General features: G+C 40.6%; 1 protein-coding gene across 2 annotated transcripts in view; it reads right to left on the bottom strand.

Annotated features, from left to right (window-relative positions):
- The window catches only part of PTPN13 (protein tyrosine phosphatase non-receptor type 13), a 158,114-nt gene that overhangs the window by 12,950 nt on the left and 122,187 nt on the right, over positions 1 to 22,977 (bottom strand). For both annotated transcript variants that reach the window (XM_075284608.1, XM_075284600.1), the window contains exons 23-37: positions 22,808 to 22,939; positions 21,140 to 21,573; positions 20,609 to 20,731; positions 17,184 to 17,277; positions 15,817 to 15,902; positions 14,314 to 14,467; positions 10,782 to 10,996; positions 9,049 to 9,147; positions 7,858 to 8,231; positions 7,167 to 7,329; positions 6,194 to 6,352; positions 5,868 to 6,039; positions 5,569 to 5,779; positions 952 to 1,019; positions 345 to 406 (exon numbers count right to left, since the gene is read on the bottom strand). In XM_075284608.1, coding sequence (XP_075140709.1) covers positions 345 to 406; positions 952 to 1,019; positions 5,569 to 5,779; positions 5,868 to 6,039; positions 6,194 to 6,352; positions 7,167 to 7,329; positions 7,858 to 8,231; positions 9,049 to 9,147; positions 10,782 to 10,996; positions 14,314 to 14,467; positions 15,817 to 15,902; positions 17,184 to 17,277; positions 20,609 to 20,731; positions 21,140 to 21,573; positions 22,808 to 22,939 — 2,546 coding nt within the window. The remainder of the gene's footprint in view (positions 1 to 344; positions 407 to 951; positions 1,020 to 5,568; positions 5,780 to 5,867; positions 6,040 to 6,193; positions 6,353 to 7,166; positions 7,330 to 7,857; positions 8,232 to 9,048; positions 9,148 to 10,781; positions 10,997 to 14,313; positions 14,468 to 15,816; positions 15,903 to 17,183; positions 17,278 to 20,608; positions 20,732 to 21,139; positions 21,574 to 22,807; positions 22,940 to 22,977) is intronic.

Below are 22,977 nucleotides of genomic sequence, written 5' to 3'. Positions count from 1 at the left end.
GCTCAGCTCCTCCTATATCCTATAACATGCTGCCTGCAGATTACCCTGCATTGTCAATGTGGCTGCTTCCCTTTAACAGCTACCACTGTAATACAGGATTATGTGCTACGTCTGCTGCAAAGTGACAAATTTCAGTATGGGCCACAGTTTAGCCACAGCTAAAGGATAACCATTATAGGTGTTAAAGTCAAATTACAAGATTCTTATTATGAGCATTGACCTAGTAAATGATCATGTCTAATATTTACTCAACAAGTAACATATACTGTAGTATTACACAGTAATCATTCAAATAGTATATAGCAAACAAGTGCTATAGTGGTGGAAACACATCAGACAATTACCTCCGGAGCATACACGTCTGCATTGTCCTTTATGTGCTTCAAATGTTCTCCGCTTAAATAACCTATGAAATATAAGACTCGTATAAGAGCAAGAGCAAGAGGAAAGCCTACATTGTCCAATCACAAATAATGGCATAGAAAATGAAACATTGTCAATGCTATTAAAGCAAATTTGTCAGCTTGTCATGCTGCCCTGTGTAAGTGTAGCACATTATAACTGCAGGGCCAAACACTCCATAGCCAAATCAGCACAAAGCATAGATACTGGAGTCCAGTGTATACATTAGATGTATGAATGTGGATGACTGGCTGATGTGTATGCACTGAAGAGGAGGTCTGCTAGGGGGAGCACTATGCTTATGAATACACTGGATTACTTATGTGTCTAGTGTATTCTTTCAGCGGTAGAACAATGTTTTTTTTGGTTTTTTTAAACTGATCTTTTTTTGCAAAATGCTGTACTTACATATTCAGCTAACACATCTGCTTTAAAGAGATTTTAAACACACATATCTACACTTTCTATCCATAAGCATCACATACAGGGGAAGATGCCTTTATTAAAAATAAGCAAAGCCACTTCAGAAAATAAAACAATGTTCTTTACCATTTATTTGCTTGGGTTTCAAGCCTGAGTTAAGGTTTTTATTGTTTGGAACCACTGGATTCCCTTCCCTGTGTGAGATAGAAAAGTACAACAATAAATAACAGACATTACTGAGATGAAAAAACGTATAATATTGTAAAAGCACACAAATGAACATAACGTTAAAGGGATCCTATCACTAAAATGCTATTTTTTGTCCCTAACAAATAGGAATAGCCTTAAGAAAGGCTTCTCCTACCTTTAAGTGTCTTATCTGCAGCGCCGAATGCGCATGCCTGCGACCATTTTCTTGTGGTTCCTTACCCCAGCTTACTGTGAAAGCAGCCACAAGAAAATGGCTGCTTACACCAGTTTACTGTGTAAGCAGCCACAGTAAAATTACTGCGGGCATGCGCAGTCGGCTCTGTCCGAGGCCCGACGGCATAGCTGACTGCGCATGACTAGAAGTTTGAAGCCAGCCGAAGGCGCGGAGAAGACATCTAAAGGTAGGAGAAGGATAGCCTTTCTTAAGGCTATTCCTATGTGTTAGGGACAAAAAAAAAATAGTATTTTAATGATAGAATCCCTTTAAGGGTACATTCACACGGATGAATTTGAGGTGGATGTGGGGGCGAATTCTGAATCTGCCTACCATTGTTTTTACCAAGAGGCAGAGATCTCTGCAGAACGTTGAAAAAATAGGGTACATTCACACAGCATGAACCACCTTGCTGTGATCTCTGCCTTCCACTGAAAACAATGGTTGGCAGATTAAAAATGGAATCACCACAGATTAGGAGGTAGAATCTTCCCCTAAATTCCTCTGTGTGAGCGTACCACAGGCTTCTTGCTCAACCTCGCCACAGATTCCGTGGCTCATCCAGCCATGCATTCTTTGGCTTGAGACTCCTTGCTGTTTAGGCTCATTCATCTGGGTATAATCAACACAGGAAAGCTGTGACAGAATAGTGTCGAAAATGGGTCGCGAGTTGCCCATGGCTGAATACAGCGGTGGAAAATGAAGAGGAATTCTTCATTTTCTGCCGTGTGAACTTACCCTATATTAAATCAAAGGAAAACGTACCATACACAAACAAATGTAACTTAAATGATAGCCAAAGTCATCTAACGCTAGGTTTACACTAGCGTTTGGCTCTCCGTCATTCAGGTTTGCATGGGGACCCGAAACGGACGGACCTTAGTTCACCTGAGCCTTAGTAAATAGGGCTGGGTTCAGATAAGTCATCTGTGTCCAGCCTGCAGCTTTATAACTCAGCCAACATACAGATGATGGATGTTTTAGTACTGGTCCAGCATCCATAAGTACACAGATAAAGGCTGTTTTCACTATACAGTGCTAGGAGACACAAAACTGTTTTCTCACTGGGTATTATCATTATGGGAACACCAAACATAAGTGAGGATGGCCTAAACTATAAAGAAAAGTGAATCAACCTACTACACTCAATATTTTTTCATTACTAAACACATGATTGGTCTGGGCATGGCAACCAATAAGAGTTGACTATTTTTCAATAGCCTATAATAATCTTTACTATAATGGTTGGTCATACAGCATTATAAAGGTAGCTGTGTTATAGGATACTAGTATATATAGTACACTGTTATACATTTACATAAACACAGATACTATCATGCTGGTCTAATGTTACATAGTATGCAAGCACTAACAAGACTGCAGAAAATCTTAGATTTTATTTTTTCAGATTTAATTTTTTACTTTTTCTTTACTTACATAAAGTTTCTAAGTAAATAATGAGTAATAATAAACACACTCCCATTTCTTAATGTCCTAAGAATTGGGAATGCCCCCAGAAATTCTAAAAGCCGTGGGCACCATGGTGTATTTCACCCCTTACACTCTCCCCTGTGCTCAGCAATGTCTCGCTTGCAGGCCCTCTTCTTGATTTAGCATGATGCTATAAGACACATTAACAGGCCCTCTCCCTTTCTTCTTTGTTGTCCTAGAGCAGAGGTTCTCAAACTTATTTTGTCTACCGCCCACTTCGAGAATTATTTTCTAGCGCCCCCCCCCCCCAAATTTTTTTAGCGGCTAAATTCACTTGTTTTTGTAATATCGTTGAATGACATGACTAGCTGTGACATGATGGCGCGTGCGCTTTTATATGAGGCAGTGGGCGGGCCTTGTACTTTCGAGAATGGACTAGAAACTTCTCGCTTCGCATTGGAGCTTACCGCCATCTATGGTACAGTTTGACAACTTTTGGACAGGAAATAGTTACTGTCTAGTCCCCTAGATGGCGTTACACGAGGAAACGCGTGTTAAGCGTAAAGGAGCGGTAAAGTTTGTGTTAAAAGCAAAAAAAACAGTTTTAAAGGGGTAGCCTCATGAAGCTTGATTTGCCTTCTAAGCTGCCTAAAAATCTTCTTTCTTCCTGTTTGCTCTCATCAATTAGCCCCGCCCCCAAATTAGCGTGTAGCTCCACCCACAACATAGCGTGATCCTATGGGATAACTGAAGGGCCTGTGATGTCATCAAAAGGTCCTGTAGACTTGGATTTACCTTGTACGGAGTTTCCTAAAGGACCTGGCTCCTCTGCCCACTAGCAGCCTGCTCTATATAATAAAGCTTTATCCTAGTGAACAGAGAGACCAGGTCCTTTAGCCCAGTAGGATTTAGACTGCTTTATATAAGAAAGCAGCACTTATTCCCCCCCCCCCCCCCCTATCTCACAGCAGGGAGCTAGGTGATGTGTATGTGATGTGTATGTGTGGTGCAGACACAGGCTGGCTCCGTACACTCAGCCCGCACACAGCAGGGAGCTACGTCATGTGGCTCCCTCAGCAATGAGCAGGGGGCCAGGTGCTAGTGTCCATAATGAAGTGAATAAAATAAGATCGTGGACAAACAAAGCAGTTTTGCTGAAGCAGTGTATTTAGGAAAAGTCTTAAATCCACATTAACAAGCAGTATAGATAGGATCCTTGTTAGGATACCACCCCTTTAAATTAGCCATCGCCCCCCCTAAACCGCTTCAATGCCCCCCAATCTTCTCTGTGCCCTTTACTGCCCCCCTATAGGCCTCCAGCGCCCACAAGGGGGCGTTATCGCCCACTTTGAGAAAGACTGTCCTAGAGCATTGTTTCTTAACCAGTGGTATGTAGATCCCAGGGGTTCACTCTGCAATTTATAAGACAAGTCCACTGCTCTCTGTCACCATCATAGCGGCCAATAGTTTATTCACCCATCCATGTTCCTGTCCACGTCAGCCTGTGTTGCCGCTTTTAGGAGATGAGACACTGCACGTTATGCTACAATGGTGTAGAATACCAGCATGAGGTATAGCGTGCCTTGGAGTTGGCAGTGGAAGCTAGCCTGGACAGGACTGTGGATGGGTGAGTCAAGCACTACCCTTTTGCAATAATCAAAAAGGTTACGGCTCATTAAAATGAATGTCACCTAACATCTCACTGTGTGGGGCCAAAAAAGGCGGTCATATACTGTATGAAGGGCAAAAAAATGGGGGGCCTATACCCTATGAGGGTCAGAAAATGGGAGTCAAATACTGTGTGGGGTCCATAAAAAAGGGGGCCAAATATATACTGTGTAGAGTCCACAAAAAATGGGGTTATATACTGTATGGGGTCCACAAAAAAGGGGGTTATATACTGTATGGGGGCCAAAAAAAGGAGGTCACATACTATGTGTGGGGGACAGCAGACAGGCTAGGTTCACCCCTGGTACAAATTTTACATTGCTGATATGATTTTGTTTTCTAACTCTGAAATTACTGTTTTTTATGAAAGGAGTTAAGATAACCCGCAGAGATGCTGATGTAGGGCAGTAAACCACATGATACTGCAGTAAACAGTCTACTGTCTGGTTTAAAAGTCTAAATGTATTACTAATTCATAAAGCAATTTCTTGTGGAAATGAAACATATTATTTATACTGTTACTTTTCATAGGATAAAAAGGATTTAAAAGGAATTTATAACCATGATTTTCATTTATTTATTACACCAGAGAGTGAACTATATCACTTTTTCTAATCTTTTTAGTTATTTTCTCATTGTACATTTTTTTATTCTATTTTCTGGACATGATTATGTAGGGTGCCCATAAGTATTTACCCTCTATCCATAGGATAAATACCTGATCAGTGGGAGTATGACTGCTGAGACCCTCACGATCCCGAGAATGTGGGAGTCCTTTTCTGGAAAGTCAGTCTGACCGCAGTCAGGCTGCATTTAAGCGTGACTGATGGTGAGCTGAATGCGGTGGGGAAAAGGACCTACTATTCTCTAATTGTGGTATAACCCCTTTAATGTTGTAGAAGGCCCCATATCTATGTCTTCCACCCACCTCCTCTTCACCTATGTCTCCTCATTCCCCTCTCCCGCCCCAAACATAGCCCACTGAAAACTGAGTCTGCTTTGTATGAAGTATGACAGAATAAATCAGATAAGACGTAAAGACAGGAGAAATGCTTTTCTTTAGTGAAGTATATTGCAATGTTTGTTCCCTTCATATGCATTATTGATTTATAAAAAAATAAATCTAAATTTACTTAGACTTTAAGCAGACAGAGGTCTAACCCGACTGCTTGAAGTATGCCTAGACAGACTCTCCAGGTACACTATAGATGGCTTCTTACCTGGTAGCTTTTAAAATGACCATTGGACGAGCAGATTCCAGAGTATGTTTTACTTCCTCTAACGTCATGTTTGAAGTACTTTCTCCATTTATGTAATGTATGATGTCTAGTGGTCTCAGTGTTCCCTCTTGATCAGTTACTGAGCCTGGCTTGATATCTTCTACATAGATCACCTGAGAAGGGCTATTTGGACCTCCGGAGAGACACAGACCTATCCAAAAAGAAATTGTTAAAGACGTTATTAGACTAAAGTTATTTAGGGGGTAATAAGATCTAGTTAGATGTTATAAGAGCGTTACCTAGCGTGCCTTTGTTACATGGCAGTGTAATATCAGGCAAGAGATGCGAAGGCACCTGTGGCTTAGGGATCTCCAGTACACGGCCAAGCACAAGACGAACAGTTTTCGGAGCTGCCCTAAGTAGATTCACTGCTTCAGTATGGCTCATATCCGACACATCTACATCATTGACCTAATGGCATTGGCAAGAGTAAGCAATAAGAAGGTGGAAAAAAAATTAAGACAAGGTTATTGATCAGTACATCTATCTATCTATCTATCTATCTATCTATCTATCTATCTATCTTAAAATACAATCTCACAAGGCAGAAGACTAATGTACTCACTTTTATAAGACGATCACCAGGCTGTAGACGCCCGTCACTTTTGGCAGGATCTTGAATGATATCATGGATATAACATCCAACGCAGTCATTAGCTTTGGTCACTGTAAAACCCAGGCTTCCTTTCTCTGATTTCGTCAATGTGACATGAAGTTCCACCTCCTACAAAGAAACATTTTATAGATTTACTTTATTCTCATTATTTATTGTATGTCAGTATTTCTGCCTACTACCCCACCAATTATATTCATGCGTAATGCACCACCTGACATGTCTGTGAAAGTAAAATCCCAATAAAATAATTCCAGAGCAGAATTTTGTAGACGTATGTTGTGATGTTCCTCTGTTGTTCCTCCTAGGAATTTATGATCACATTTACAGCTTGGTGTTACCAGCGTTGTTAGCAGCATTTCCCTATACAGTCTGGTAAGGGGAATGGTAACACAACAAAGTTTTATGAGAAATGATGTCCCACTTCATGAGGAATACAAGTATACTAACAGAGACATGAGAGGAGACGTCATACACAGGGAATACACCCTCATAAATATATAAGGAAGACATGCTGCATCCTGACATTAACACTAAATATACCAGTGGTTATGTAATGTAAAAGACATGTAAGCAAGAAATGTTCAATGAAATGAATGAGATTTGGAGGAGCAGTCACATAGATGCTTTCTGGCTACAAATCCTGGCATGATCCAGTTTCCAATTATACAAACAGCATTATGGGACGCTATATCTGGGCAATAAGAGATCTGGTTTAGATGGAATTTGTACACCTAATAAAGGTACAAAAATGTGCCCATGTTTGGCTCATAAACACTGAAATAATATTTATTCGGTTCCATCGGTTCTAATTTAACATGCAATCCTAGGTGCACCCTTGTCGCATGGATATCAATGCATCATTCGCCATATATTATATCAAGAACAATAAAGTGTAAGTGTTAAGGAACTTGAAAAGACTTACTGGCTCATAGTCTTCCAAGTCCTTCAATCCTAGGGTCTTGAAAGGCGACTGGTCATCAACAAAGGCCTTAGAATCAGGTAAGCAACCTTCAGAATGTAAGACCGGAGGAATACTGATACTGTGGGTTGGGGTCACATCTACTGAAACTGGAGAAGGAGGATTGCTGCAAACAAGAATGGAAATGAGTGAAGCCAATTTTATTTAGTAGTAAAATGTCCTTTATTCTTGTGAAAAGAAATAAATGTGAAGCACAGGCATGTAATTGGGGGTATTCCCACCTTAGACATTTATGGTAAATTCACTGGATATGCAATAAATATACAATTTTGGACCCATGACTAAGTTTATAGGGGAAGGGGGGGGGGAACACATCCCCAACACTAATGCTTTGGTGCATCTGTTACCACTGAACCCCCTTACAGCTATATCCCTCGAAGATCAGACTGATGGCAAACAAGTAAAAGGATATGGAGCCCAACCACAAAGTCAAGTAAATAAGGAAAAGTTTTTCTTTATTAAATCTGTGGTATGATCGACTCATAACAGAAATGCTACGGCCCCCATTCCTCTACACTAAAAACAAGTTTGGAAGCAAGTTACAGACTGGTTTATGACAGCTCATTGCCTGAATCCAATTTACAAGAGATCGATATAACTTATTGATCACATGTGAAGATTTTACTTTATTCACCTGTCGTCAAATTGCGGTTTATAAGGGGTCTGTTCTGGAGTGTAAAAGCTGGAACGGATTGTTTCTTCCTGGATATCAGAAGTATTACAGTGGGTTTGTAGTGGGGCCATTGAGGCATTTGGTGTCTGATAGACTGTGGCATTCCATGCTGGTCTGTCATCTTGTACAGGTATAAAGTCTTCTTCATCAGTCCCACTACTATCGCTATAGCTATCCCTTCGAGAAGGATTTTTTAGCCTCCTAGCGCTTGTATCATTGACCTCGTCATCAAGGTCTGAGATATCCTCGGGATCCTGAGCGAAAGAATGATTAGCATCATATTTATTGCCCTGGAAGTCTTCTGGTACAGTCTGCTGTGGAGAAGTCAATGGTGTCTGATAAGGAAGAAATAACATAACAATATTACCTTAACTAATCAAACATCAATATATCTTTAAAGAGGTTATGCCATGAAAAGTATTTCTTCTCTTTCCATGGGACAGATAAATACCTGAACGATCAGGGGTCTGATTACGGAGACCCCACAGATCCCTAGAACAGAGGGTATTTTCGTGCTGGAGGAACAAGCCCACGCTCCCATTTACTTCAATAAGAGTGCTTGAGATAGCTGAATGTTATACTTTGGTTATTTCCAGCAGTCGCACTGAAGAATGAGAGTGCTGTCCATTAAGTGACACCTGTCTGTGGTCATACTGAATGTGCACTGGGGAAAAGCTACCCCCTGTTCTTGGAATTAGTGGTGGTCACACATTCACACACTCTCTTATCAGGTATTTATCCTCTATCGATACAATCTTTTTTTTTGTGTCCTAACCCTTTTACACTAGGTTCACACTAGCATTCGTGGACTCCATCCTCCGTTCTGCTTAAAATAGGCGGAGAAAAAAGTCCTGCAAACAAAACTTTACCTTCTGCTGATTTCAATATAAAATCGGTCTATGGGGTTTCTGCGGGTAACTCCTTTTTTAAGTGGATAGGGTTTCCACTCTTTGGGTCCCCAAGTGGGTCCAAAGAATGGAAACCTGAATGCTAGTGTGAACCTAGCATTAAGCAGTAAGTCATTGTATAAATGTGGCAAAATTGAGTCTAAAAGTTAGCTTAGGTGTATAATGTGAATTTGCAGTGCATACAGCTTATCATTACAATCCGGTGTGTAAAATATGTGACGACACAAATCTACGGTTCTCTTACCAGGATTACAGGGCTGATCTCTGGCAGTACACCTGAGGGCGGCCTGCACATCAGCAAGGTGACTTCTGGAGAGGTTCCTCTCAATGCTGAAATTACTTCCTATATGGAGACAAAGCAGGACTTTATACTATTGACAGGCTTATGTGCAAAAACACTGCAAATGCCTGAGACAATTTACTGTATGTGAAGTGGAGGTTATCTTTTTCTATGACAGATAGATAGATAGATAGATAGATAGATAGAGACTACCGTATATACTCGAGTATAAGCCGAGTTTTTCAGGACAGTTTTTGTGCTGAAAAGCCTCCCTCGGCTTATACTTGAGTCAAGCAAAAAAAAAAAAAAAAAAAAAATGTATAGAATCTCCCATAAAATTGTGAAAAAAAAAAAAGCTTTAAAAATCTATAATAAAAAATAAAATAGATAAAAGTTCTAAATCACTCCTTTCCCTAGAATACATATAAAAGTAGAAAATTACTGTGAAACACATACACATTAGGTATCCTTGTGTCTGACAGTGCCCGGTCTACTGAATATAGGGTATCTGCAACTACTGCACCCAAAAACTCCAGCCATTTTAATTTTTGAAATTTTCCAATAGCTGCTGCATTTTGCCCCTTCGGCTTATACTTGAGTCAATAAGCTTTCCCAGTTTTTTGTGGTAAAATTAGGGGCCTCGGCTTATATTCGGGTCGGTTTATACTCGAGTATATACGTAATTGTAACAAGCACACTTTGGGAAACATTAAAGCTGACATAACCTGGTTTACCTTATGTACATAAGCGGATTGGCCATGTATATGAAGAGATCCCAGAATATAATTCAAGGGTGGTGAACCTCAAATTTTTGGAACATTCATAAAGAAACCTAGGTGTGTGGAGGGACCTCTATGGGACATATCAGTGTGTGGAGTGACCACGATAGGGCTTTATAGTCTGTAGAGGGGTCACTATGGGAAATTATGCTATGTGAAGGGGCCACTATGGGACATAATACTATGTGCACTATGGGGCATTATTCTTAAAGAGGTGTAACATTAAGAAAAAAAAATACTCAACTGTCCCAAGTGTTCTAGTTTCATACACTGCAGCTGGTTCAGTTGTGCACCTTGCCTCATTACCCCTGCACCCCATGTGACTGCTGAAGCCAATTAGGCTGTTGTTGGAGAGGGACCAGTGATGTCACTTAGATAGGTCACCAGTCCCTCTCTGGCCTCAGCAGTCACGTGGGGTGCTTTGGTTCCGATGACTGAAGCACGGTGTGCGATTAAACAGGCTGCAGCAGCAGACACCAGAGAATATGTTTTTCTTTTTTTAAGTTACACCTGCCCCAGGCCCCTCTGGAGTTTGTCCAAGAGTCTCTGCACTGAGGAGTTAGTGGACAGTGAGTTTGATGGAAGGTGCTGCTGCACCTACTGTTTAATTGTCACCCTGACCCCACTGCCTGTGTCTTTGTCAGAAGTCCTGTGTAAGTTGTTATAGTTTCAGTCCGACATAGAAACTTACATAGGACTGCTGCCTTTCCCTTCAAGTAAAGCAGTCCTCTGCTAAATAACTTTACACAGGACTGCTTTACATGGAGAAGCTACTTGTGCTGACCCTGCCTAGTTGCATTGACTCTGCATACTTGCACTGATCCCATCTTTAAAATGGGGCCACTTTAAAAATTTTTTACAGGTCCACTTCAGTTCCCAACCTGCCCCTGCTTATGTAATATCTCACAAGTGTCTTACCTGCTGACTAAGTCCTTTCATTGAAGCTCCGTTCACCTTAAGGATCACGTCTCCAATAATTATTTTGCCGCTTTCTGAAGCTGGTTGACCTGGAAACAGTTTTTTCACCCGGACTATAGTCGAGCCCACTTGACCAGGAATGAGGTGTTCTTCGCGAGAAAAGCTAAAGCCTAGACCAGAGCTATTCTTCACAAGTCTGACTTCATACACATTTTCTGCAATGTAATACGAAGGAAGGGAAAATGCTAGTTAAGGACAGTATGCTATTTTTTCTCAAGGTGATGTGTTATCTGACATGTTACTATTAACCAAAAATAAATATTAAAAAAAAAAAAAAAAGAAAAAAAAAAGCAATACTCTAATGTATGAAAAAAGAGGACTTTTATTAGCCCAAAAGTGCAATGTTTCAGTCCACAAGGGAACTTTCTCAAGCTTTGTGGATTGAAACATTGCACTTTTTTTCATTGGAGTGGACTTTTTTTGATATGTACGTTTTGGTCTTTTCCACTGACCTGAAGGACATGTACCCAAGTTTTATTTATATCTTGCTGGTGCAGTTCTTCTCTGGATAAATGGCACCGGTTTGTTCCTTTAGTATTAGGATGGTATAATCTTTTATGTAAAATTGTCTTAGCTCTGCACAAAATCATTATGTTTACATTCTCAAGTCAAAATACTGAGATAAACCACTAGAGGGCGACAACTATAAAGTGAATCTGAACACGCAGAGCAGTATCACAGGAAACCCAAGTAAGCAGTGAAAAAGGCCACTTGTCTCTATGTATTCCCTTCTTTTACAAATAATTAGCTTTAATTAGTGTTACAATTAATACATTATATTGATTATGCCATCCAGTGGATAACAAAGGGAAGTGCAGGAGATGCAAAGTTATTTCACAGTGGATAAAGCAGCATGGTAGTTATCACTAGAGCCATTGTTTCCCTTTTCGCACACCTATCAATAGCCACTTTTCCAATGTATTGTGCGTGATCAACAAGGCTCAGTTCATCTCAACTCGACCTGGATTGGCTACTATGTAGTCTGTTTACCACTGCAGAAAGTGCCGGCTTCATTTAGCAGCTGCCATCTGCTGAACAGTGTCTAGACACAAGACCTTTGACCACCATTTTAGCTCACTTGGTATCTAGCTCAGAGCAGGTAGTAGAAAAAGAACCCAGCCAAGTACCCGGCACTCTTTCAAGGTGGAAAATAACAAAATTAGGCCCGGATCACATCTGTGTTCGTGTTTCCGTTTGGGGAGTCTGCTTGGGGACCACCCAGATGGAAACCTATACGCATAGAAAAGTGGTTACCTGGGAAACCCGTGGATGCCATAGACTAAAATAGGTTTCGTGTGGTTTCCGCACAAAACATGCAGAGAGAAAAGTCCTGTAAGTCAGCACTTTTCTCTCCTCATGTTTCGTGTGGAACCCGAATGGAAACCACACAGACCCCATTATAATCTATGGGGTCCACGGGTTTGCTTAGGTAACTGCTTTTTTATATGTATAGGTATCCGTTAAGGGGGTCCCCAAGCGAATTCCCCGAATGAAAACCCGAACGCGGATGTGAACCAGGCCTAAGTTCAAAGACAGCTGAGGTGATTTGGTAGTGTAAAAGAGGCCATGTATCTATCTAAATGGTGTCTAAAATGTATGCACTATACACGTTTATATCCAAGCAATTTCTGCACCACTGGAGTGAGGACTAGACATAGCATGAAATATGTAGCTGAAAATCATTGACCCTACAAGCTTATTTAACAACATCTGCCCATAAAGTTACACTAGGTTCACAATAGTAAAGTGGACTGCTAAGAGAGCGGTAACACACAAAACCCGATGAACCCCATTAACTTTAATGTGGTCCAACGGATGGCTGTCATTTTTAAAAAACCGACACAAGAAAAAGTCTTCTGTGCCAATTTTTGTGCAATGGGAACTATAGGTCAGATGTGAATATACTCTTAGATGGCCATCTCTGTCAATGCCACCATGCACATACAGACTTGGTTTAGCCAAGAATTCATATGTTTTGGAAAACAGTGGGGGACAAGCAGCTGCCTATTCTTGCAGTTGCTTAACTCCTTCGAGAATAAAAGTACTGGCATTGAAATGTAATGTCCCCAATGCCTTTTTACTTTGAGACCTTGGTCCTCTGGAAATTGAAAGATTTAGCTGACAATAATGCAATGCGTATGGGGGCGTTTACTCTTGGTTAAAGCCTACCACATCAGATTATCAACAGCAGTTATCTATTTAGTAGGATCTGCCAATGGTCTGCAGATAAATATCTTGTTGTCTACAGCCAGCTTAAAGGCGTTGTCCAGGAACTCACTCCCACTTAATCTGACACTGGGTGTGGAGAGATGCTGCAGCACAATGGACGGGACAGTTGTCAAAGCAACCCTCCAACACCCAGCAAGCCGTGTATTGTGAATACGCCAACTAATAGGACATGTGCATGATGCTAGCTGGATACTGGACTGATGCCTTGAGAACTGTCCCACTCAGGGTGCTACAGCATCGCTTCATGTCCTATACTAGATCAAGTAGGAGAGAGGGACAAGGCAATCCCTTTAAGGAGCTGCATAAAAGACATTATCTGCGTTTAAATCACTGTTGCTCTCACTGAGGGATATTTATGAAGACTGACATATTCAACACCATTCTTCATGTCCCCAGTGCAAGAGTTGCCTCATTTAAGATAAGGTGCACACCTCTTCATATTGCAAAAGCTCCTCTGCAGGGCTCTACCTATGCTGTAATATACTTGCAAACTGGTTGCTTGCGTAAATTTCACTGGTCATCTACTCCAGTAAACTGGTATAAATGAAATAAAATGTAGTGCAAGTGTAGTGTAGTTCATGAAAGTGGTGTGTCCAGCGCAGAAACGCCAGCCACGTCAATAACATCAGAAATCTGGCGTGGAATCTGTAATAAATCTGCCCCAATATGTTATATATGACGCAGAGCTGGTATTAGCTGTGCTTTTCCATAGGACTGAAGGTAAACCCACTTCAATATCTTAACACAGAAATATCAAGATAAACAAGGCACAATACACAAAGAATGACAAATTCAGCTTGCTGCATCTGCATACAGTATATTCGTAAACCAGTACGAGGAAGAAGTAATTCTTAGTAGTGCTTTAAAAGCCAGAAGGGCGCGAGCAATAACAGAAATCTTTCTTATGCTGACGTTTAGCAGGGCAGAGGCAATGTTCTTTTCCTGACACATGGTATTGATTATGGTCAGAAAACTTGCTGTGCAGGGTCTTTTCCATGTAATTGCTCCATGTGACAGAGGAGGAGCATTTCCCCTTTACTGCGCCGTGCCAGCTTAAGTGTGACTGAACTAGAACACTAGCTTTCTTCCCCTGGAAAAGCTGCGCCACCCAAAGCTTAAAGTTTACTATAAAACATAGACACACGGACTTGCACTGAAGCTCAAAACAGATATAGTGACGTTCTCTATGACTTTAGTAATGCAGATACAGCACTGAGTGCTTGGGTGACTTATGTTTTCTCACCATCGGTAACAAAACTGTATTCTTGGGGTGTAGAGGTCTTTTTGTTGTGCAGCTTGCTGGCATCTGCTTGGTTAGGAGGGGTACACTGAGGGGTGACAGGAGCATGGACTTTCACAGCTGGAAGCTGGCCTTTTTCAAGCAGCAGTGTTACCACCTGCAACAATAAGCAATGTATGTGAGGACACACCAATTATGTACATGTCATCTGTAAGCAGATGTTCTTACTATGGGGATCACATGCACTCTGCAGTCATACAGGACAGAAAAAGAATACATGGCAGCATCTTAAAGTATGCGACCAGGGACAACATCTGTATGCAATATGTTCTCACCATGTTTACATGGATTGCTGCTACATATGTTACATTAACTGACGACTATGAGTTTGTGTACGAGTGAGAGACACTCTCCTGGGGACAATAACTAGTATGAGTGTCTACTATCTGTGCAAAGTGCTGTGCAATATGTTATCCAGAGTATTATGTGCGGTTGTCCAATTTAGAGGAAGTTTTATAGAAAAACTTTTCCAATTAAAAGAAGTCCCACATTCAGAATCCTCAGCTACAGTGTTAGCTTATAAGAACATTCCTGTCTGTCTGGACAACTTAGGATGTCTGTACACCATATAGATACCTCACCGATTTCACCTATGCTGAGGACATTAACCATTTATTGACTAGACCCAAAAAGGCCAAAATAACCAGACATATTTTATTGTCTTTTGGAAAAAAATTTAAATAGTTGTCTTCCATTCTTAGGCTATCAAAATAATTTTTGCTTTTTTGTTTTTAGAACTTCTAGGTCTGTCTACTAACACCTATTCTATTCATTTAACTCATTCTTAGAAGACGTACTTCTCTGAAATACAGTAAATCCCTGACACTTAAAGTTTTAGTAACCTCGGTTTCACTTAACTAATAAGCCATTAATACAAGATCGTTAGGGGCCGACAACCGCCCCAGCACCATTCAGGTCTGTACAGAGCCAGAGAAGCAGATGGCTCCCTGACGAGGTAACTAGGCCCTAGGCCTATACACTGAGCCATTTCCTTCTGGCTCTGTACATTGTGCGGGATAGCATTTGATACCATTCTCTGTATCTGTAGGTAGGCTTGGAACCTATTACCCGTGGATACTGAGTAGAGATGAGCGAACACTGTTCGGATCAGCCGTTCCGAACAGCACGCTCCCATAGAAATGAATGTAAGCACCTGGCACGGCGACCGGCCGCCGGCAAAGTGTACGTGCCAGGTGCTTGCATTCATTTCTATGGGAGCGTGCTGTTCGGAGTGGCTGATCCGAACAGTGTTCACTCATCTCTAATCCTGAGGTCTTACTGTACTTTCATTCATAGTTTCCCACCTATGTCATGTCATCTAGCGTTAGCATAAAGGTGATTTTATACATGCCATGGAGTGCACAATTGTTGTAAATCTAATTTGTTAAAGTAGCAGTCCACACAGAGCGAAAAACCAGAATACAGATTACGTTTAGCAAACCCTACCTGACCAGTATTTCTTAACATCTCCACTGCTTGTTTATGAGTGGCGCCCTCCAGGCTGGTTCCATTTACAGACAGCACACGGTCACCTTGGTAGGAGACAAACACTTGTAATAATCCATCAATCGCATAGTTAACTTATGTCTAAAATAATAGCTAGAATGTAATTAATGAATTGTTAGGGGATGAAGAATAAAATGTAAAGGTCAATGTTTTGTCAAGCAACAAACTGTAGATAGAAAGCTATTGTAGTAGAAGAAGGATAGCTCACTTCTCTATGGTACTTCTATGATACAATAAATTGCTTTTTATTTTGTTTTATCAAATATTCTGATATCAATTATCCTGGCATCTTATGAATGCAGCTTTTGTTGCCCAGAAAGCATCTGAAATCTTTATTACGTCACATGTATGTGTAGTAATAATAATGTGCCAGCCTAAAAAGAAACAATCTATTGCAACACATTTAAACCAATCTCTAAGCACTGCACAATGTAGATTCTTTGTACAAAAGATGCAAATGGAGACCACTGTCAGAATATCTCTTCTATAAAAGCGAGAATTTATCAAGCCTCTTGCTCCATTTTTCTTCTTATTTGGTGCCTTTTTAATGTTTTATGCTGTACACAAGTTTATCTTTCTTTTGTGGTTGTTTTCATGAATTTTATAGAAGGCTCTTTACTTTGCGTTTTTGATGGGGAACATGATAGTGGTTTATCTTGAGTAACATTTTATGATGCATTTATAATGTACACCCTTTTGTAAAAAGGTACCACTGCACTCCTCTACAAGGGTAATGTGAAGAAAAAAAACCTATCTATCTGACAGCAGTGAAATCACAATTCCGTTTCAGGTAAATTTGTGCTAAATTGGTAATACAATTCAGAAAAAAACTGAAAGGAGCAAAAAAAAATCTATAAATAATAAATTGCCAAAACATCAGGACAAGGTATACATAGTAATTTTGTTAAAGACCACATACATTATCACATATTATCTTCTCCTGACTGAATGCTTTACCCATTTCTAGTTCTTGATCAAATCAAGGTCAGAAATACATGGAGAAGATTGCAGATTATTAGCTATAATTGATCTAACTGTGTCAGTCTGGACAAATACGTAAAACATGGAGCGGAAAAAGAGTTGTTCTCAGCACCACATTAGCAGTTCCCAGAAAGCAATCAATTCAATGACTCCTAGTACAAAAACCTAATCCTACTTGGTCCCAAAAATCAGTAAATAGAAGTTTGTTCTGTAGAAAGTAGTTATAGTGTCCTGAGTTGCCCCTTCTGAAAGGTATAGGACGATTTCTTGATACAATGAGAAGTGTGCTTAATACATAAGGCAGAACATAAAACTATTAAAAATACCTTTTTGTATTCTGCCATCGCATTCTGCAGCTCCTTTTGGTATAACTGCTTTCACATAGATCCCCCCATGTTTAACACTGGTATTCACTCCCCCCTAAAAATAGATACACAACATTGTTAATTAACTATCACAGACTACCAATATAAATAGAATAAAATATATATGTTTGGAAGATCGATAAATAAACTGGCCTTAAAGGGATTCTACCATTAAAAATCTTTTTTCTGTCCCTAACACGTCGGAATAGCCTTTAGAAAGGCTATTCGTCTCTTACCTTTAGATGGGATCTCCGCCGCGCCGTTCCTTAGTAATACCGGTTTTTACCGGTATGTAAATTAGTTCTTTGGCAGCGATGGGGGCGGGCCCCAGCGCTGAAAATGCGATGAGGGCGTCCCCACCGCTGCCCGAGAACAGGATCTTGCGCCACCTCTATCTTCTGCTGGATCCTCCCCTTCTTTCTTCGTCTTTCTTCGGCGGCTTCACCTCTGTCAGCTCTGTCACTAGTAGAGCCAAATGCGCATGCGCGCAACTGCGGCCTTGGAACTATGGCCGCGCATGCGCATTCGGCTCTACTAGTGTCAGAGCCGACAGAGGTGAAGCCGCCGAAGAAAGAAGGGGAGGATCCAGCAGAAGATAGAGGCGGCGCAGGATCCTGTTCTCGGGCAGCGGTGGGGACGCCCTCATCGCATTTTCAGCGCTCGGGCCCGCCCCCATCGCTGCCAGAGAACTAATTTACATACCGGTAAAAACCGGTATTACTAAGGAACGGCGCGGCGAAGATCTAAAGGTAAGAGACGAATAGCCTTTCTAAAGGCTATTCCGACGTGTTAGCCACAGAAAAAAGATTTTTAATGGTAGAATCCCTTTAAACACTATGGGGACTACTGGTTACTAAAGCAAGTAGAGATGGAGTGACATGGCATGCTATTTCCAATGACATAAACACTCTCAAATAACCTATTACCCTATACAAGTGAATACTTTACTCTGTATAGGAGAATATATACACACTTTAAAATACAGTAAAACACGTAACTGTGAAACCTAAAGCCACAAATGATTAAGTGAATGGCCCAGAAGCATTAAGTTATGCTTCAGAATTGAGCCTATAGGAAGGGCTCTATATCACCTATATGCCAAGGAAGCACATGGGAAATCTATACAGAAGGACTAGAGCTTTAGTAAACTACAAATATGAGAAGAATGTCTGAATTACAAAAGACCTCAGACGTATTGATAGACAACAATGGTCCGTGAATATATTTCCCAACAAGGCCACAAGTTATGAAATAGAAATCAACAGACTATATAAATCTAAAGATTGCCACACGCTTGAGCTAGTTGCCATGAAACACACAAGCTCAAACACAGGCTCACACTAGATGAATGTAAAGCACACCTTAACTCAACATGCTGCATAGACTCACAGCAAAGCATGCACAGATGGATTTCCTGGATGATACATTGACAGTGTGACATTACTAAGAGAATGGAAAGATATTCAAGGAGCTAGAACCAAAACTTATTTATATAGTACTATGCTTGCTACATATTCACCACTCCAATAAAGCTAAATATTGAGATGAACATAAGGTAAACCTATAAGCATATGCATATTCAGGGGCACATTGGGACCTGAAAGTGGCCCCGGAAAAAAATGGTAACAATGGCCCCATTTTATAGGTGGGCTTTGTGCAAGTAGATTGAGTCAATACAAGCAGGCAAGGTCAACACAAGTAGCTTCTCCATGTAAAGCAGTCCCATGTAAAGTTATTTTGCACAGGACTGCTTTACATGGAGAGAGAGGCAGCAGTCCTATGTAAGTTACTATGTCAGACTGAAACTGGTATTGCTTGGCTAGATCTTTACATATAAGAACGTTATAGGTTGTTTTCCATTAAAAGGAAGTTTGATAGATCAATAAAGTATATTACTAAAACGTTCACCACCCACCAACACAATAGCAGAAAAAAAGTCAATGAAATGAGAGATACACTTTCAGAATAAGGTCCCATAGTGCCTACTATATAATGTCCTAGACTGGCCCTTACACAGTATAATTTCTCATTGTGGCCTACACACAATATAATGTCTAAGAACAGCCTCTGCATACAGTATAATGTCCCATAGTGGCCCCTCCACAGAGAACAATATCCCATAGCGGCACCTTTACACAGTATACTGCCCTATTGTGGACCCTCCACACACAATAATGCCCAATAGTGGCCCCTCTCCATAGTAAAATGTCCCTGGTGAATCTACACACTAGAATGCACTATAGTGGCTCCCTCCGAACCTGAACTTCGGGGGGCTTCGCCACCAGCGAACCATTATAATACACTGGGGTCTTCAGACCCCAGAGTATAATGATCAGAGGCCCCGAGAGGGTGATTAAACATAATACGCAGTGTTACTCACTGTCCTGGCTTCATTGCCTGTCTTCTGGCATCTTCATGTCATGAATAACGTCAGAGCCAATGTAAGTGGTTAACGCTGGCGTTATTTTGTGTTATGATGCAGACATGACCTCTGAGGACCAATCATAGGCCTAAGCAGTCTCAGGTGTCATTTATTAAGTCTGTAAGACCAGAAGAGGCCAGAGGACTTGCATCGGAGCCCAAGAAATGCAAGTAACACTGTTTTTTATGTTTGTCGCCTCCCCTGGGCCTCATCATATTATACTCTGGGATCTGAAAAGACCCCAAAGTATAATGGCAGTTTTGGTTAGGATCTGTGCAGCCAAATGAAACTGCTGTGCAAACCACTCCAACACTTACACTTAGTGCCACACGGAGGCCTTTACTTTGAAGGTATTGAGCGGGAGCTGCTGGGGGGCACTCTGCAGCAATAGTCAGGGTAAGGGCCGGCCTCAGAGCAGGTGGCTTGCCATATCAGCGGCCCATATCCAAGTTGGCCGCTGCTATACATGTTCAATCTGCCCCTGGGAATATCTAATTGTTGATATGAACTTATAGAAACAATGTTTTTTTGTTGAAGTATCAAGTTAATGGAACACTAAACTAAAAAAATACACTAAACTAATATAATATTAGAACAATACAATATTTCCCAACACTTCTCCCTCCATCTCATCCTTTCCTTTGACCTTATTTTTTCTCATATTGCAATTAAAACTGAGAAATAAATGAATTCAGGTATGTTGCCCCTTCCACTGTAAGACAACTGGCTGGAATAGGAGGCTATCTCCAGAAATTAAACAAGACAAGATCTATTCTTGTTATAATGTGTAAATTAGTGCTACAAAAAGTAATTGATTCTCCATGACCTCATCTAATTAGGAGTAGTAAAACGAAGCTGACTTTTGGCAATTACTTCATAAAATACATAATGCTAAGACATAACATGAAATGCATGCAGGACAAACACAAAGAAGAAAAACCGCAAAAACCTTGTCAAACAGTACCGTGACACTTATCCCCAAGCTGTCATCCTTCTTGGCCAACATAACTGTGAAGACATCTCCTGGTTTAAGAGTTGTGGATGAGAGCTTTCCAATGGATGATGATGAACTTTCAAAAGAAGGTTCCTTTGTAAAATATATAACAAAACAAATAAAATATTATTGAAACATGTTCAATTTCAGATTTTTCAAAAACGCAGCTTTTCTTCTGCGTGAATGTGTGAATGGGATTAGCCAGAATCCCATCTACTTTACAGGTACCGTAAAATGCAGCTTTTATTATTGCAGGGTTTCTTGGCCAAAACGCTGCATTTTCAAAAAGTGGGGTCCCAACTAGATAGATAGATAGATGATAGATAGATAGATTTTATAGATAGATGATAGATAGATAGATAGATAGATAGATAGATAGATAGATGATATATAGATAGGAGATAGATAGATAGATAGATAGGAGATAGATAGATAGATAGATAGATAGATAGATAGATAGATAGATAGATAGATAGATAGATAGATAGATATGTAAACAACCTTCTTTATTGTATTCTGCTCCTGGCTATTAGAATACGTAGCCTCATCCATGTCAGAGTCTCCTCGATCAGAATAGTCCGTAGAATCAGTGAGACCTGGACTTTTCCCCTTTCCTTTATGAATGTCTGACTGAGGTTTTTTCTTGTCACTAGCTTTAGAGCTGCCTGATGGAGAGTTCTTGACAGAGGATGACAGAGGTGTTGTCTGATCCTTTGATAGGTTCCTCATAAGACCACTGATATGACTATTAGAAAGGCTTGCACTCTCTGTCCGGGAATCCTGAGAACTCAAGCTTCCCTCACGTTTTCCTGCCGAGATCCCAGATGAGCTTCCAGACACAAGTCTTGTGTTACCAGGGAACCTTTTGCGCTCATCAGATGAAGATTCTGCTTCATTATCTTTACAAGGACTTTTAGACCCATCATACTGATGTTCTAGAAAATAGCAGATACAATGTGCAGTATTTGAACACATTTTAAATAACAGAGATGGATTAGAAAAAATTAGCCTTTTTTTTTTTTTTTTAAAGCAAGGATATATCAACAATTACTGATCTGAAACATAGATTAAGTTCAATACACAAAACATCACAACTCTCCATACATAATAGAAATCATTACTTAACATAGCATTTTAGTGTACAAAACTGGAGTACCGGGTACTAGCTGATTATTGTTATGTGCTATTTCCAATATGTCATGGAGATTGGGAATCTTAGGGCCCCTTCACACGGAGTATACGCTCGCTGATTCTGAACGTGTAACACGTTCCGAATCAGGGCGTTAAAACAGATCCCATTGCTAATCTATGGGAGCCAGCATAGGTGCGCTCCCCATAGAAATGAATGGGCTGCTTTTTTCCCTATTGCTTTCAATGTGATAAAAAAAAAAATCACTACACAGCGTGGATTCTAACAATTAAAGCGTTCAATTGTTAGATTCCATGCTGTATAGTGAACAGGATTGTTTTTAAAATCCGATCTCCGATTAGTAAAAAAATCCCAATGACTTGCATTGGGATTGGAATTGGGATCGAGATCGGGTTCGAATGAAAAATGATCGGAAATCGGATTTCAAAATCGATCCTGAAAAGTCAAGATCGGCTCAACCCCAATTAAGGGTAGCCGACGCAGTGTCAGGCTAGGTTCACATCTGCATTCGGGTTTCCGTTCGGGGGGTCCGCATGGGGACTCCCGAATGGAAACCTAATTCACATAAAAAACTGTTACCTTAGGAAACCCACGGACTATAGACTATAATGACATCCGTGTGGTTTTCGTCCGCAAAGAGTGAAAAATGTGGGGAGAAAAGCACAAAAATGGACGGCACACTTATGACACACTGAGTACATCAATGTGCTGTCCTGGGTTGTTAGTCTGCTATAGGTTTCTATGGGCGAGTCTGTTCCACAGAAACTGAACAGAATAGGACATGTGAGAATCATATCTCGCACACTGATCAGTGAAACATGGTCTTGTGCATGTTTCCATACAAATGAATGGGTCAGTGTGCTAGCCACGAAAAACACGGATCATCTGCAAAGAGCCTAAGACATGAGAAACCCAGAATATTCAGCTGTAAAGGACTGCCTCATTGCTTAAAAAATGCTTTCTGAAAATGACTTGTATAACTCAATGATGGAAAAATATATAAAAAGTGTAAATTTTACCTCGGAGCTGTTTATCTTTAGGCTGAGATACGAGAAGTGTGACATCCTCAGAAGAGTTATGAAGGATGTCTAGTGCTGCTTGCTTGCTCACTCCCTCCAGGCTCACACTGTTCACTGATATAAGACGATCCCCTACACACAGAACATGGGGTTATTGTGAGAACCAAAAA

The sequence above is a fragment of the Leptodactylus fuscus genome, chromosome 1 (genome assembly GCF_031893055.1).
Source record: "Leptodactylus fuscus isolate aLepFus1 chromosome 1, aLepFus1.hap2, whole genome shotgun sequence".
Lineage (NCBI taxonomy): Eukaryota > Metazoa > Chordata > Amphibia > Anura > Leptodactylidae > Leptodactylus > Leptodactylus fuscus.
Note: the sequence above shows the minus strand (reverse complement) of the source record. Positions and strands in the feature narration are given on the sequence as shown.